Source organism: Chlamydotis macqueenii, chromosome 4 (assembly GCF_036417535.1).
Source record: "Chlamydotis macqueenii isolate bChlMac1 chromosome 4, bChlMac1.mat, whole genome shotgun sequence".
NCBI classification, from domain to species: domain Eukaryota; kingdom Metazoa; phylum Chordata; class Aves; order Otidiformes; family Otididae; genus Chlamydotis; species Chlamydotis macqueenii.
The window spans coordinates 45,615,560-45,633,863 of record NC_141559.1 but is presented as its reverse complement, the minus strand read 5'-3'; the positions used below and the strand labels follow the sequence as shown (position 1 = coordinate 45,633,863).

General features: G+C 36.6%; 1 protein-coding gene across 1 annotated transcript in view; it reads left to right on the top strand.

Annotated features, from left to right (window-relative positions):
• Positions 1–18,304, top strand: part of VEGFC (vascular endothelial growth factor C) — an 80,589-nt gene that overhangs the window by 50,889 nt on the left and 11,396 nt on the right. Inside the window, exons 2-3 of the mRNA XM_086746918.1 lie at positions 6,050–6,263; positions 7,759–7,949. Coding sequence (XP_086603044.1) covers positions 6,050–6,263; positions 7,759–7,949 — 405 coding nt within the window. The remainder of the gene's footprint in view (positions 1–6,049; positions 6,264–7,758; positions 7,950–18,304) is intronic.

Sequence of the window (18,304 nt, the reverse complement as noted above, 5' to 3'; positions counted from 1 at the left end):
ATGGATTTCTCTTATGGCACTGTGGCATTTCCGTCTCTGATTGTATGAGAAACCACATCACCTACAGCAGTGTCTTAATTGCCGAGGCTTGTAGAGACCTGGGAGAACTGGCCGTGTAAGGCAAGCATCTAAAGAAACCAGGCATCAGAGCAGGGAGTTGCTCTAGAAAGGCAGGAATGATTTTCTGTCTCTCTCTCTGCTTCTCAGGGAAATCAGACTTGGATCAAAAAAGGGTATTTTCATAAGTAATTCCCACTGAATGTATGAAAGCATTTTATTAGGGAACGTTGAGAACCATTCAGGAATGCAGGTACTTGAGGAACAAGCACCAGCCAAGAAGTGTGTTTCAGAACCTTGGTAGCAGCTAAATGTTTGACTGAAGGACCAAACATAAGTGTCTTTATGCAAACCTATAATCTTAGATGTCTTTTTCAGCATTTTCTAAGAATATCTAAATAAAATATTACTTGAAAAATACTGTTTTGTATAAAAATTGGGTTTCCCTTAAAATAGAAATTTTACGCTGCTTAACTCAGTTTAAATATTTATACTTATGAACAGGAGAACAATATTAAATTATATAAGCCTAGGATTGTTTTCTAGCAGTTTATGCATCTTCCTCACCAAAAATGCTCAAGACAAAAGAAAAAAAAATGTTATGTATAATGTAGAAGTGAACTTCCATAATCTTAAAGTGTCCTCCCCCCACCATTTATTTGTTTTCTTTGCAAGGTGTTATTCTTAATATTTAAAATGCCACAATGAATAGAGATCACTTAAAGCATAATATAGTTCAGACCATTTTATTTATTTTATACTTTCATTCTGTGTTTCTCTGGTGTGTTTTGTAAGGTCTTTGGAACAGAGAGTGATTCTAGTCTCTGCTATTTTCACTATGTTTTGATTTAGTTCAAATTAACTGCAGTGGTCTTACTACTTATGTAAAGTAACATGAAGTAAAATATGCTCACTGTTACCATTTCACTTCTGTAGGGCACTGTTTTGTTGCTATATTAAGTGGTAACTTAAAAGTTTACAACTGCAGACAGTCATTCTATTTTACTAGTGACAGATTGGTGCGTATAAGATAAAAATTAGGGCTATTGTAGCATGATTGTAGATGGTGGATAAAAAAAAAAGTTGAATTTAGTTATTAACTAAGATATTTAATTAGGTTTTGTTTTGTTTTGTTTTCTACTGGCATAAACTTCCAAAAAAACTAGTGCTGAAATACATGAAAATTGCAATAAAACATTATGTAAGTGAAGTGTTTATGCATACTTTTCTTTTGCAATATTTCCATTTGCTTGCACACTGTTTGTTTCAACATTAGAATTTAACTACTTGATTTTTAATACCTTTCAGTCCGTCAATAAATGCAGTATACAACCAATAAAGTGGAGGGTTTTATAGAAAGCATTTTCCTATTAGGAATTGTCAACAAAATCCTTGAAAATGAAATGAACTGACAACTATAACCGGAGCAGATGCGTAAAGTACTGTTATAGCACATTGCACCATCAATTATGTGTCAAGCATGCTGCCAAATATTAAGTGTTCTGACCTTTGTTATTAATAATAGAGGCAGACACTGGGGACATGTGAAAGAGAAATAGCGTAATGCATGGAAAATCTATTATAGATTTGATTTTGTTAATGGATATAGAGCCTATTTGGTATCCTGTCCCTCCTCTTGCAAGCTATAATTTTATGAAAAACTGGACATACCGTGTAGTAGAAAACCACATTGTGAAAAATATACTTTGACAGAATAACATGTTCCTAGGCTAAATAAATAATAGTGAGAGCACACTTATCATCAAGCTTTACTACTTTATTTATATGTGTATTTGTTATTTCCCATGTTCCTCAGGAAATAATGTGGAAGAAGTGAAATGAAGCAAATTTGTCGTTACTATGCTCTCCATTCGTTTTTGTCTTTTTAAGTTGTAATTTTGCTCGGTATCATCTAGTTAAAGGCTCAGTCAACGTCTTTCTCCAAAATATAGCTTCTAGCATTTTTAAGTGTTTATGCAGGACAAGATTGATAATATGTAAAAATGACAAAACTAGTAGAATGGCCAACCAAAGGACAGCAATAAATCCTTATGAGTGGTGGTGGGTTTTGTGTGATTTTTTAATTAAAAAAAAAAAAAGCACAAAACCCAACCCCTTAACTGACTTAAAAGAGCAAAAGAAATAGAAAACATGAGATGGGAGAAAACTCCTTCCTCTGGAGGCACTGATGGCATTGATTTCCTGCTTCCTTCTCGATGCAGAATGTAGATCCCAGAGTGCGTTTCCAGTAAATTGTTAAGCAGTTCGTTCAGGATTTCATGTGGAGCGCACTGCAATATGAAAATCAGTGGACTGTTTACATTTACCAAAAAATTTACTTTAGTCCTAAAAGTTGCAGAATTTCTCTTATCAAAACATTTGTTAACGTTGTATTGCTTTCAGACAATTGATCAATGATATAGGGTTTTTTTTTTTCTATTATTTAAGATTACATTTGGGAATAACTAGCGTGGTGACAGTGATTACATCTACAAGCAGTAATTCTTTCCAAATTTCATTAGTCTGGGCTTGCATAAGACTAATGAAAAATTAGAGCTCCTCCAATTTGTAGTACATTTTTGTTGATGTTACTTACCTTATGTCTTATCATAAATTCTAAATCGGTTTTGAAGTCTGGATTTCCATTGCAAAACCATTTTAAGTTTTTTTTTTTTTTTCAGTGTCTTACACTAAAAGCCAGTGCACAATTAAGAAAGAGCAAAGAATTTAGAATAAAAGGTAGGGACTGAGTATATATTTGTGAAATTAACCAAGATTTGGATAAAATAAAAAATGTTGCCAGACAACTGTTATATTTATAGAAGCAGTTGCATTCCTCTCTTACAAATTTAGAAACTCTTTTTAATGATCCTTAATGATCTGATGCTTTTACTGTATGCAGGACATACTTTTCTAATGAACCAGAACTTAGGATTTAGTTTCATGCTGACATCAACAGTGAAGTTTGATTTCTGTACAGAATTAAATCACTCCACGAGGTCCTTACACTTATGTTCCTCTAAACAGTTTGACACAGGTGAGAGTAATTTTACTGCAGTTCAAAAATACATACTTTTCATAGACTTACAGTGAATATACTAGGAAGACATCATTGCTTTATGCATCAAGGTAGTATTGGAAACATTGAAAAATCAACATATATTTTCTATTCGTTTTTTCTTCCCGGCTCTGGACACTGCATGTACTGCATTTGGTACACATGTATGGATTTCCTTCTCCCTTCCTTGCTAAATCAGAAGAGGGGAGAGAATAAAAGCCCTCTAGTGATCCAAATTGGTTTTCCACAGCGTGTTTGAAAGTTTGAATTGAAGCCATCTTTACAAGCAAATAGCTTTATAAAACTAAGCAGAAAATAATTCAGATGCAATAATGATGACTTATTTTTTTTAAAAAGTAATTTTATATATCTGCTCCAGAAATTGTTTTCCTTTTGTTCATACTAAGTTAGTACTTCATGCTGTAGGCAGTATTCTCCAGCCTTCACCATGGCACTCTGGCCCATTGTATATCCAGGAAGAAATGCATTTGAAGACAATACTTCATTAAATTAGATACAATATATTATTAAAGCCACTGATTTATTCATGGTTTGAGTTTTATTCATACATATTTTATATGTGTATACCAAATTTGCTGTCCAGCTGAAAAGACATGACTTGATTTCCTGACCAAAGAGGATTTCACCAACACAAGATTATTTCTAACAAGTACAACTTCTTTCCTGCTCTGCGTGCTGGCTTCTTATCAACTGAGTAATTTTGAGTTTCTGTACTTATTTTTATGATGATCTAGGCCTGTACTTCGAATATCTGAAACAGCAGTAGCCAGCATTTTGTCTACAGGGGCTGCACAGGTTTTTAAGTGATTCATCAAAGGTTGGTGAACCTTTGATTGGATTCTGTTTCCATGTCACCCCTGTGATCAGCTGGTACCTCCTAGGATCGGCTGCTAGATGACTAAGCACCATTCCCATTCCTGTGCCTTTTACGTAATGGACTGGCATCCAGCCTTGTGGCCGGATACACACGTCACCTGTGTGCCATGACCTCCTGTGCCATGCAGAGTCCCATCACGTGGCAGGCATTTGTGACGCTGGCATCTACTGCGCTGGTGCAGCGACCTGCTTCCCGTTACTCAAGGGGCAATGTGCTGCAGGGCTCTTGGGAAACAGCCTGGCAAGGAATGAGGCTACTCAAACCCTGCTCTCTTCACCTCTTGAGAGAGATGAAAGCAAGCGGACAACGGTTGGATTTTTGTCAGTGACCCACCAATTGATAACCCATGTGGCCTCCTTCAAGGAGAGCAGAGAAGCGAGATGCTCTGTGTTGCGAATGGACTTGAAGGCAAGGCCCCAAGGTACTGCTTGCTGGATGGTCTGGGTCAGAGGTGACCCTCCCTGTGGAGGTGAGGGGAGAGATGAAGCCCTGACTGAGCGCGTTTCTGAGACTAATTCTGGATTCTTGAAATCTCCCAGGACAAAGTAGTCTGCCATGGCACTGTGGTTAGCGAGGCTTTAGTGAAAACAATTTTATTAAACTTCATAAGACTTTGACATATAAAATGACTTTAAAATCTGTGTTAGCTTTGGCTTCTGTATTTAACTGTATTTATGGAAATGAGTTTTGTGAATCTGCCTTACCCTGAGGCATTTCTCCTGTATTTGGCACGCAATAAGGAAGTGGGTGCAACAGCACCTGCCGTGTTGTACCCTTTGAGTTGTTTGTGACACGAGGAGCAGTTCTAGTTCAGGTGAGCTAGTTCAGAACTAGTTACTTTACTCACGTAATGTTCAGAATCACTGAATTGGAAGAATTTATTTTTTGTTACTAGTGGAGTTTGATAAAGAATCTTAAATTTCCATTTCTATAGTTTCATATTTCTGGTTTTAGACACACGTTTTACACTGTTATGGCCTGGTGTTTCTTGGACTAGAGCAAGGGTTTGTAGTAACCTGTACAGAGACTGCAGCCAGTTGCTAGACACTTTTTATGAAGCGTACCTCGATATTTTGTGTCTCATACTGCCATCTAAGGGCCACGTAGACTGAGAAGGTGGATAAAGGTTCTTCAACACTTCCTTCTCCTCATTATTCTTCCCTTTGGGAAGTCAGCAATTAGTGAACAAGAAAGGGTGGGCAGGGAATAATGGCAGTCCTGTCATGCAATATTTTGTTTCATCTAAGAAGACAGAGGAATCTTCCAGACAACTGAGAAATTATCATGTGAATCTGAGTCTTTTAAGAAAATGTGATTACGATGAGTTTGTGTAAAAGCCAGTAAATAAGAAAGCGTGATTACAGGATTTGAGCCTACTCTTAAAACAGCAGGTTAAGGAGTGTGATGCTTAGAGTCCTGAAGAGTTTCTGCTGAAACTCTTAGCAGTGAGGGAGTGTGCAGTTCAGATTCTTAGAGGTACCAGAGTCTTTGACTCGTACTGATATAAGGATTAGTGCTTTATAATAGAATTTGCTCACTAAGATTATCCCTAAAAAGGTACAAAATCACATGAATAGTTTTCTTCTTTTTTCTAATTTCACTATTTTTCATATGTTTCGATATTCCTGGACTGAGGGAAGATGGGAAAGAAATTGGTATTACTTTAAGGGTATCAGATATTAACTGACATTAACATAATTTAAATATTTTGAAGTTTAAGCATTCAAAATTTTGGCACGAAAACTTTTCTGTCCAGGATAAAAATGCATTTTATGGGTTTTTTTTTAACTCTGCAAACTGTACTTGTACAGGCTTAATTCTATAGTTCCTTTCTTACACAGATGCTGTGAAGAATTAGTGGCACAAGCAAAACATTTCAGTATTTATCAATGTAGTACTATTGGCATTGACTGACAAAAGCAGTCTTTGACCCCTTTGAGCACAACTTTATTTTACAATGTATGAATTGTTTTTTGGGCTCGTTTCCAGCAAACCTTTTGTAATAAAGTAATTAATCTTGCATGTTACTTTGACAGGCTCATGCAAGCAAAGACCTGGAAGAGCAGTTGCGGTCTGTGTCCAGTGTGGATGAACTCATGACAGTACTTTACCCAGAATACTGGAAAATGTTCAAATGTCAGTTGAGGAAAGGAGGTTGGCAACACAACAGGGAACACTCCAACTTCGACACAAGATCAGATGATTCACTGAAATTTGCTGCAGCACACTATAATGCAGAGATCCTGAAAAGTAAGTACAGGACACAAAACGCGTTCTAACACGCAATAAATTAAAAATTGAAAGCTTATCAGTTGTAACAAAAATATTTTAAAAGCTAAGTATTATCAGAAAACCACCCTCAGCAGTTTGATTTGATGTAATGACTATGAAATAAAATCTTTGACAGTCAACCTTCCATAATGAAATAAACTGCTCCACAGGCATACTTTTGGTACATTCATCATAAGAAACGTACAGACTGCTTTCTCAGCTCAGTAGGTATAGAAAGTTAAGCGTTTGTCTTCAGGTATAAGGAATCCTGCTTTGTAGAGGCTGCGACAACTTTGCAGAAAGCAAAGAGGGCACTAATAGTTTGATTCGTTGAACTATTTCTGCTCATTTTCTGCAATTACATCATGACTGGTAATGCTTTATTCTCTTATGTTTTATTGCTTTAGGAGGCTAAATAATCTACCTGTAGCTTTTTCCTGTTACAAGACTGTGGTTGTCATGATGTTATGCTCAAACCAGAAAAAAAACAAAACAAAAAAACAAAACAAAAAAAAAAACCAAAAAAAACAAAAAACAAAAAAAAAACCAAAAAAAAACCAGCTTTCAAACAAATATGTCAATACCCCTTAGTATTTCAGATGGCCTGGATAAAAATATAATTGGCTTACAGTTTAAGCAATTACTTGCAGGCAGAGAAACACAGGATTTATAGCAGGAGGCCTATTTTTTTTGACATGTTATTGGAAATCGTGTACCTTAATGGAGACTTGAAGGTACACATTAGGTGAAATTTCCATTTTTGATGACTGGCCTACCAAAAACTGGCTCCAAGAGAAAGTAAAGGGACATGTACTGCTGCAAGTCTCATGGCTGTTTAGTCTAAGATGGTATTTGGCAAAAGGCTGCATAACGCAATGTAAAATGTTTGCCCAAATTTTCCTGGATAATCTGGGCACAAATATCACATTTCAGGTTAAATTGTATGATGTATTTACTTCCTAAATAGTAACCTTTTGCTTTAAATTATACTCTGTAGTTAACAAAGTAAACATGTATTCACATTAATTTCACGTTAAGTATGTAGGCATCATATTTAATGTTTTTAACATATAGTATCCAAGTGAGGTAATCTGTGGGACCAGTTAAAAATAATTTGTGGAGATGTACAGTACTTCTTCAGACTTCCCTCAAGGTGAGATGCACACCAGGCATAGAAGAAAGGAAATGTGCAGCTTTAGCTGTGAGTGTGCTATAGGATATGCCCAGCCTCGTTAGGTTCCTTCTTAGCTTTGCTGTGGCTTATCTTCTGCTCCATGACAGTATGTCACATCCCTGTGAAGAAGGAAAATCAGATAGAAGTTAACACAGATGTGTATGTCACTGAGTAAAGGGTGTGAGGGTGTGACTCTAGCAGTGCATATTCTGGTTCTAAACTTAAAAAAAATTTACTGAAGGAGAGTGTTGTTTTTAAACAGTTACTTTATAACACATGAAATTCTGTATAACTTGGCAGGTATTGATACTGAATGGAGAAAAACTCAGTGCATGCCACGTGAAGTGTGTGTGGATGTGGGAAAAGAGTTTGGAGCAACTACAAACACCTTCTTTAAACCCCCATGTGTATCCATCTACAGATGTGGAGGTTGCTGCAATAGTGAAGGACTCCAGTGTATGAATATCAGCACAAATTACATCAGCAAGACAGTAAGTTCTCACTCTTATTACAGTCCTTGCAAATTAATTTATCATCATGCGTATTTTAAACCTTCTTATTGCTACTATGCGGAAGGAAAAAAATGTCAGTTCCAGAATAGGAAAAACAGCTGAAGAGACTACTGCCTGGAAGAAAATGTTTAACATGCTTTTCCCCCAGATATATTTTTTTCAATTTTTTTTTTTAATAGAGGAAAAAGTAAATTATGATGTTCCATTCTCAGTTTTGAGATTATCCATGAAACTTAATTCTGTCCTTTTTATTGTACCTACCATTTGCCTACTGTGTGAGACAAGCTCTCTCTGGAAAACTAGCCTGTAATCTTATTTGTGAAGGTTGCTTTAGGACATGTGCAGGCAGGATACGCATTGCAAATCAAGCCTTTAGGAACTAAACTTTGCTATATTAAGAGATATTAGTATCATGTACCTGTTTGTTTTGATTTAATGCATCTTCCTCAGGTGTATGTGCCATTTTTATTCTTCAAGTTCATGGCTAGTGATCAGGTAGGAGTATGCAGAGGTTGTACATTGAGCTTCTGAGCTGCCTTTAAAGGAAAAGCATACATGCAGTATTCTGTTTTAAGTAGCCATAACAATTACCTTATTATCTTACAAAAACTTTGCTCTTAAAACTGATGTAAAAATAGTCATGCTTCAAAATGTTTGCTAGGGTATTTTGCTTTTGTTACAGTATTTGGTAGGGGTTTTGTTGGTTGTGGGCTTTTTTGCTTTTTACCTCATCTTTCTGATACTTGGAAGAAAACAAATTTTAGTGTAAATTTTGCTTCCTTTTTCTACTAGATTCATCTAGCTGAAGATGCAGTACATATTTATAAGGAAGATACACAACTGCAAAGCTGAATATAAAATCATAGCCCATGGAAAAGTCGTTCCTTTATTATGAAACTTCTTAGTGCTCTGAGCCTTCTTTAGAGGGGATTAGGAAAGGGAACATAAAGAAAACAGAGAAAAACCTCCTTTTTTAAAAATACATTTTCTATCCTCATTTCTCAGCAAATCTGTCTATCTGAAATGGTACATTCCGCCAAGAATTTTCAATCCTAAGTGTAAGCTAGTGGTAGGCAGCCACAAAGCACAGAAATAATGTAACTCTAATAGCTTTAATTAAGAAAAACTACAACACTGATTTTGTTCAACCCCGTAGTTATTACCAGAAACAGCTGTCCTTATTCCAGTTGCTTGAAAGATGCAAGTATAATTTTCATGTTATAAACCAAGAAATAACACTCTTTTTTTTTGCTTATATTTGTAAAGTTTAGCTTACCTGAATAAAGGATGATCTAGTTACAGAGGGGCTTTGTTGCATTTAGCACAGAGTTTCTGACCTTTGAGCACCATGTCATTTTGGGATAAATAATCCCTTTCTGTTCATATCTATTGAGTGAAGTTTGTTGTTTGGGTTTTTTTTTTGCCTACTGGAAAATGTTCAGACTAGTACTGAGTTTCATTTTTTATTTCTTGATGAAGTTGGTGATGATATGATATAGGAGTAATTAAAGATTTGAGAGACTCTGAAAAGGAAGATGTTAAAGGACTTATCAGAAAGAAGGAAGAGGCAATAGCATTGTTTTGTTTTCTTACCTATTCTGTAAAAGCAAGCAGTTTAATGTCTGAGTTTTCTATCTTGCTTCTGCTTTCCAGTTTTATCTGGTCCTTGACAGAATGCAGTTTTTTAGAAAAAAAAACCTTAAAAAGGAAGAGAGCTATAACTTTATCTCTTCATCTGTCATCATCTCAAATCTTTTTAAAGTTATGTGGCCACAGCTTACCCTATATCAGATGAGAATTAGGAAGAAAAATGTATTGGATTCAAGACACTTCTTGGAATTCAGGTACCCTACACACCTATTTTCACTACTGTTTTCCTTTTATTTCCTCAATGAAATGAGAACAAATGGTTAGTAACCAGGATTCTTTTGTTTTTTTTCATAAGTCACAATTTTTGTAGCTTTATTTTTGGTGCATAAACTCCATAAGATAAGCTTCATGCTGTTCACCCTGCAGAAAAAGTGCTTAATGGGAAATTAACTTTTCAGCTGGAGGTCTTGCTGTGAGGGCGAGCTCTACTTCCAGGCGATAAAATCTAAAGAAAGTTGATTTCAGCTTTCATCAAAATTAATTTGAAAGAAAATATCTAAGCATAGAAATTATTTTTTATGGGGAGCAAATAACTGATTGCCAGGAGAATGGACTAGGTCAGATGTTCCCAGATTGGCTTGTGCAACACTGTGGTGGTCCAGAGAGAGGTCAATAGTTCTCTAGTTTGCGCTATGTTCCTCCTTTCTAGCTACTTAGCTTTATTAAGAGAAAAATAGAAAAGTCTTCTGCTTTGCTTTTAATACAATTTTTTTCCACAAAAACTGTTTCTGTAGTTGCTACGGGGCATTTATATAATCATGATGGGGATATGAGGCAATTTCTTAATTAAGATTGTGGTACAAGGTCCATGAAAACACTTGTGGACTCATTAGGCTAATTCATAAAATGCAGTAGATCTTTTTCTTCTCCTTCATCCATGACACTGCAATAGCTCAACTTTGAAAGTGGTGACTTGTCTAATAAAGATCTTTGAGGAAGGTGGTTGGTTGTTTTTTGGTTTTGTGGTGTGGCTGTGCTGGGTTTTTTTCTTCTAATTTCTTATTAATCAAATAACTGTTCTCTGTTTCTTTGACACAAGTCATTCTACAGTAGTTACAAAGGCTGGAACTACCTGGTACAGCCACAGCCTGTCCGTCATCTGTACTTTTTTGTGCCCCACCTATAGGTACTTGCTTATAGGTTGAAGGGAAGCAGTGAGCAGATATTTAAGAGCCACCTCATTCTGTTCTTCCTCTTGGCTGGCAGGATGGACAATGTTTTGCCTTCTTGCAGATCATTTGATGTAGAGGTCCTAAATCTTCTTGTTTCATGGTTACAGTAATAGTCCCTCAAGGGAAAACATCTTTCTAGGCAGTTTGAAATTAGATTTAGAGGAGCTTTTCTCACAGGAAACAAGCTAACAGCTTGAAATTGTTTGCCATATTTGAGATGTACATGGTGTTCCTTTACACAATTTGGAGATGCATATGTCACAAGAATTTTCAGTCGTTTTGAACTTTGCCATTTATGCCTTTTCCCATGCATTTTTCTATGTTAGACTGATGATTGTAATGATATAGTAGGTACTATTAATAGTGGGAGATACATCAGTATAAATTCCAAATGTTTTCTATTAAAATTTCTGGAAAAAAAAGTTACTGAAATATGAAAAGATAGAATAAGGAACCCAAATGTATTAAATAGATACAAAGTGTATTTTATCAGGTAATTTACCTGTTGTTATAACACACATAAGCCTTGAAATACTGGTTTTTTTTTCAAAAAAGTTAGCAAAATAAATAATGATGATGTACCATTTTTTTAATAGCTTATTTTCATTCTTTACAGTATAGAGATGCTTAGAGTGTTGAAACCAAAGTCTTATATCCTTAGCTTGAAAATCTCTCCAGACACTTTGTGCTCTGTTACACTGGTTATATTTGGCCAGCTATACTGCTGCTTTAGGACTTTCAAAGATCACAAGTGATGGATGGATGAGAGTCAATCACTTTAAAGGAAACTTTAAGGGAAAGTCAATCAGAAGAACATAGTGTAGTTAACGTAAATCTGGGTAAAAGAAGTCACGCATAAATCCTGTATTTTAAAAGTATCTGGAATGAAAATCCTCCCTCATCCTGATACGAAATTGAGAGTTTTATATTTCCGAAGTCAGTGACCATAATAATAAATTAATGTCTGCTTATACAATGGATATTGGCACATATGATGGTAGTGCTGAATAAATTAATTTAGACCCTGAAGCAAAGAAATACTTTTCTAGAAGTCAACATATGGCATGAAGACCTTCTAGTCTAAAGAAGTAGCTATCAATACGGTGAATAAAAAATACATGCCTTCCTAAGGATCAGTGAGGAGGAATATATGGGAAATATTTTTATACAGGAATTCTGATAGCTCTTTTGGTCAAGCATTCAGAGATTCCTGCCTACTTTTAGTTTATTTTTGTTTTTAAGGTTAAAATTCTGCTGAGCTCTAGGTTGTGGACCAGATTCTGGTCCCACTCTTGTTTCTGTTCTCCTCTCCATCTCTATAAATGGCTAAAGGAAGAGCATTGCCAGTGTGGGAACTGAAAAGAGCCAACTTACAGGGTGGTCTGCTGGACCACACAGCTCTGACCTGGAGGCTTTTGTAGGGATGGCTGAAGAAATAATGAGGTTGGGAAGAAGGAGACTGTTACACTTAGTATCATAGTAATTGCAGGTTGTGGGGTGCCAAAGGCCAGGTCTGGTTGGGTAGAACAATTCAGAGACACCTTTGCCTGGTGTCCTCTTGGTGTGCTTCTCACCTTAGAAGTTGAGTACAGAGCATATGCACCAATCTTCAAAGATTTAAAAAAATTACATGTAAATGAATGAAAATCCAGGGGAAAAAAAATGTTTTTAGTTGCACACGTGATCGTGAAAGTGATATACTTATTCACTTATCTTTGTATTAATCTGAAAAGTTCCTTAATTTTATACCTATCTGTACTGAGAGGCAGAAAATACAAGCGTAAGAAGCTGACATTTGATTCTGTAGGTTATGCTGCCTTTTAATTTTGGCTGGTGCAGTGGAATGAAGGTTAAGTATTAAACCTAAAATACACCTTACTGCAGATTGTGTGATCCAAATGTATGAAGAAAAATGACCTTCCTTCATTTTTGAAGATGAACGTTTCAAGTTTCGCTAGATTGAAAGACAGATATAAATTCATCTTGATAATGGTCAGTGGGACAGAAAATACACATCCTTAAAAATAATTTAAAAAGAAAATACTGCAACCAAAACTGGTTTTAAAAAAAACCCAAAACTATATAGAACCAACACTTGTCGTGGTTTTAGCACACAATTTCTATTTAAGCCATTTACTGTACAAGTAAATGAATTTTTCCCTGACACAGAAAAATGGAGGAAAAACATTGAGTCACACATAGTCTTGTTCAATGGTAAGCAGTTCCAGTTTAAGCAGCCTAATATTAAGATTATCCAACATACTCCATCGTAAACTCTATTGTCATTCTCAGCCTAACTTTGCTGTTCTTTAACAATAGAGGTTGAAATTTTCTTTGCCAGATACCTGACTGTATTTGGTTTATGGGGCAAGGTTTTGGTAGCAGGGGAGTTACAGGGGTGGCTTCCATGTGAAGCTGCTAGAAGGTTCCTCCATGTCCAGAAGAGCCAGTGCCAGCTGGCTCCAAGACGAACCCACCACTGGCCAAGGCTGAGTCCATCAGTGATGGTGGTAGCACCTCTGGTAACATAGTTAAGGAGGGAAAACGGAGCAGCGGGAGAGAGAAGTGAGAATGTATGAGAGGAACAACTCTGCAGACACCAAGGTCAGTGAAGAAGGAGGGGGAGAAGGTGCTCAAGGCACCAGAGCAGAGACTCTTGCAGCCCATGGTGAAGACCATGGTGAGGCAGGCTATCCCTCTGCAGATCATGGAGATTAATGGGGGAGCAGAGATCCACCTGCAGCCTGTGGAGGACCCCATGCCAGAGCAGGTAGATGTCTGAAGGAGGCTGTGGCCCTGTGGGAAGTCTGCGCTGGAGCAGGCTCCTAGCAGGACCTGTGGACCCCTAGAGAGAGGGGCCCATGCTGGAGCAGATTTGCTGACAAGACTTGTGACCCCATGAGGACCCACACTGGAGCAGTCTGTTCCTGAAGGACATTCTGATGTGTGCCAGAATGCTAAAAGTTATGCTTAGGAGCCCAAAAAAGAGGGAAGGGAACTCGAGCTTTGTGAGATGGCTGGCTGAAAGGGAAACTTTGGCTGGGCTGAAATGAGGTGAGGTGGGCATGGAGAATCACCACATTGCGTGAAGACCTAAGGAGACAGGGGCTGAACACAGTGCTTTGAAAATGAATATTAGAAATGGTGAGAAATAGAAGAGCTGCAGGCTGGATTTCTCTGACAAAACAGCCTTAGACTGCCTGAATGGCACGTCTTAAGTGCCAACTATGTATGCTTTTCAACTGTTCTTCAGTTACATAGAGCTTTCAGTTGTATGTTTTACACTGAGATTAATAGTATGTGACTGACTTACGTTTATGATATTAACTCATACGGAAGAGGTTAGGACAGAGCTTTGACCGTAATTTCATGGGGAGTTGTTTTGCTGTGTTGTTTTGTTAAACATAATACTCTTCAGTTATGCTATTGCATATTGCTTTGGTGGTTGTTTTCCACTAGTTCCCTGACCTCAATGCAGTGATCGTAGCACAAATGTACAGGACAGCATGGGCAAGTTGAGTCTAATTTTTTGTTTTAACTTTTGAGTATTTGCCTCTAACTCTAGCAAAGTTAATGTACTTTAATTTGCTGTTTAACATACTATAATTAATAACATTTTTCTCAGAACTGCAGGCAATAAAAGCTCTCCACTGAAAAAAAACTACCCTATTCTCTACTACTGTCAGATCTCGTGTTCTTCTGGGGACTGAAGATTGTTCTTTGCAGTCTTTGGTCCTGAATGTCAGGCTTTAGGCCTTGGCCCTTGAACAGACCTGAAGGAAGTTCTGTTCTGTTATTCTGATCATTCTATTTTATGATTCTATGAAATATCTTTTCCCTATTGCCTGAAGCATGAATTAGTCCAGTTTGTACTGTGATTTGTAGTTGGGAAGGGAGAGAAGATTTGGGCCTTTAAGAATACAATAGAACCAGTCCTTTACTAGATGAGGGATCAGGCAGAAATATAAGCCATCTGATCTCCAAGAGGAGGTACCTATATGGGCAATGTAGCTGCCAGCAATGGTACCCACAACCAGCAATATTGTGAGGAAAGGAGAGTCAAGAACCAGCCTCATGCACAGATCATACAATCATAGAATCATTAGGGTTGGAAGGGACCTTTAAAGGTCATCTAGTCCGATCCCCCTGCAAGGAGCAGGGACATCTCCACCTAGATCAGGTTGCTCAGAGCCCCATCCAACCTGGCCTTGAATGTTTCCAGGGATGGGGCATCCACCACCTCTCGGCAGCCTGTTCCAGTGTTTCACCACCCTCACTGTAAAAAACTTATTCCTGATGTCTAGTCTGACTCTACCCCCTTCTATTTTAAAACCATTACCCCTTGTCCTATCACAACACGCCCTGCTAAACAGTTAAGCCCTGACTTTCCTGTAGGCCCAGTTTAGGTACTGGAAGGCTGCTATAAGGTCTTCCCAGAGCCTTCTCTTCTCCAGGCTGAACAGCCCCAACTCTCTCAGGTGCTCCAGCCCTCTGATCATCTTTGTGGCCCTCCTCTGGACTTGCTCCAACAAGTCCCTGAATGTGATGTTATGGATCATTTCTCATAGAAATATACTTTCTAGATATTGACGTTTGGCTGTTACATGTTGCCAAACATGCCCCCTGTAGTGACAACAGATGTTGAGCTTATTGTTCTATTGGATGAGGAAGATGAGCAAGAAATAAATCAGAGATGCTAATAAAACCAGAAAGCATTCCAGAAGGTTAGATCTTACCTAATCTGAAATTATTTACTAAGATGATAATTCAAACCCAGCTTATATATATTGAGAGTTTATTGACTTAGACTTAAATAGCTTCATTGGATTTAGAGATGCTGCTGTCACAGCTGAGAGCAGAACATAGATTTTTCTTTAAAATGAATCTTATTTCAAAATGACAGAGATTATCTAAACAGGATTATTCAGAGTATTAAATATATTTTCTTTAACAGACTACTTTTCAATATTTATTGTGAAATCTCTTCTTGATATATTTTCATTCTCTGAAAAGAATACATATCTCCTTTTTCAGTATGTGTCAGAATATAGTATCCTAATAGCATGTGAAGCCAAAAAGTGTAGGAAGAACAAATCAGTAATTCCAACCCCAGTATTTCATTTCCATCATTTCCATTAAGGAAAATAGATCTGGTTTATATTCTTTTTCAAAGTGCTAGTTGATGTAACATTTTAAGCACTTTCCAAAAGTAAGGACTAGGAATGTAATACCTAATATAATATAACATAATATAATATAATCCCTAACTTAAGTAGTTAGCTTTGGGTTTTTTACTTTATATATAAAAAGCAGCTGCTCGTGGATGATGTAAAATACATCGCTATAAAGAGAATTTAGTTGAACAAATTAGGGGTAATTCAGTGAGGTCAAGGAAGCTGGTCTAGCTTTACATTGTTTAAGTAGGCTTTTTTTTTTTGCATTGCACCACTGAAATGTTGATGGGAATAGATGCTTGCAATATTCACCTCTAAACTGATACCTTTTGCAGTTTAAATGGAAGGAGAAATGTAGATTAAGATAATTCATATTCACCATCATTTCTGCCCACAATTGGTGCATCTCAGATGTTTTAGTGAAATTTCTCTCAATGTAATCCTGCAGTTGAACAGGAGGACGGTTGGGCTGACAGGGATCTCTTTCAGGTGGTTTGGAATTGTAGCAATAGTCCTACACTGCCGTCTACAGCAATCTGAAGTCTGTTACGCTTTGCAGGATGGCAAATCGATCTATTCCAAGAACAGAGGAAGAAGAGAATATGCCCTTTTTTCTGGTCAGCTGCAGTTTGGTCCATGCAAAGAATCACGCTTCTCTTCAGTCACGAAGTTTTATCAGTTCTCCCTATAGTGGGTTTTTACTTCAACTTCAGAAAAGCAAATTTGTACTGTCCTAAGAAGGCAGGGAAAACAGAAGATTCTTTCTACATATGTAATATTGTAACTAAGTCCATAGTCCTTGTTCTGTCCCTCAATTCATATATGTGTTTTAGGAATCAGTTTTCTTACAAGATATTTAGTATAGTAAAGGCTTTTGCGTCTGTAGATTCTTAACTGTCCAGATTTTCAGAGGTCTCAACAGTTATGCTGTCCTTTTGAAAGCACAACTTGTTCAAAAAAAGATACAAGTATTGTGTATGTAGATGAGTTTTGCTATCTGTTTAAAGATCAGTATTTAAAAACCAGATACCCAAAGAACTCGGCATATATTTTCTCAAATGTGTACTGTGTGCAGAAATGAAAGCTGGTTTTCATAAACACAGTCCTTTCTGTCTCTTTAGCTACACCACCACCTTCCTTGTCTCAGATTTCCTAATTAGATTGTGCATTATAACAAAACTTACGATGGCCTTCAAAGAGGTGGATATTTTGAAGAGACATTAATAAGTATATAAAGCTATTTTCATATAAAATGTTAGTATGAAAATAATAGCTCTGTGTTATGATTATTACTCTTTTTGGATGAGGCATCTTGGTAAGAATGCCTTTTATGATTGATTTGAAGGAAATTATTATTAATTTTATTATATCTTTTATTTTATCTTACTGATCTTACTAATCACTCAAGATTGCAGCTGGAGCAAGAATTCAAATGTTAATGTACTTTGACTAGAAGTCTCTCTAACAAGAGAAGCTCTTTCCATGGTAGCTCCCTAGATAGATTGGTTTTTTTCATCACTATTTGGAAGAGGCAGGAAACTATTTTCTGGTTTGGGTTTCCTTCTACAAAAGTAAACATGTATGAGTTTGCATTTTTAGATACTAGTGGAGGAAAAAAAGAAAAAAAATCAACATTTAAAACTAATATAAAGGGATGTGGTACTTTTTGCAGCAAAAACAACAATGTTGTAATCTTCCGTAATGGAATAAAATGCAAATATAATAGTTTTGCTCTTTCAGTTCTTGTATGATGACACCCTCAATGTTAAAGCTTTTTAAAGATTCCAGTCACTAAATAATGTGAAAATTTCTTTTGTAAAATAAATTATATCTATCAGAGTTGATGATGCTTTATACAATGTAGGTTTAAGTTGCATAGTTTAGGTATATCAATAGGTATATCAATTATCGGCTGCACAAGTGGCTTTGTACCTTACAGGTACTTGGTGAATACATCCCATACTGCTGCACCTGCATGTTTGTCAGTACCCAGGCTCACTTGCTTGCTTCAGTGCAAGGTATTGTTTTCAGGACATTCTGTAGATGTACTTTGTATTTTGAATCATTTAAAATTACCTGTATTTTCATTACAGTTACATGCTGCGTATATGCCATACTATGAAGTTACTGATTACAAAAAAGCATTGCAAATAGACTTCAGCTAAAAAATAAAATCTTGTTATACAGTCTCATTAACTGAAACTGGAAGAATAACCAATGACCCTGTTCTTAAAGGTAGTAGTGTCCCCAGAATATGCAGAAATATTTTAAAATCTCTTTGGAAAAGTGACTAAACACATAAAAGGCAACAATACGCTATTATTCTATTAAAAGTACT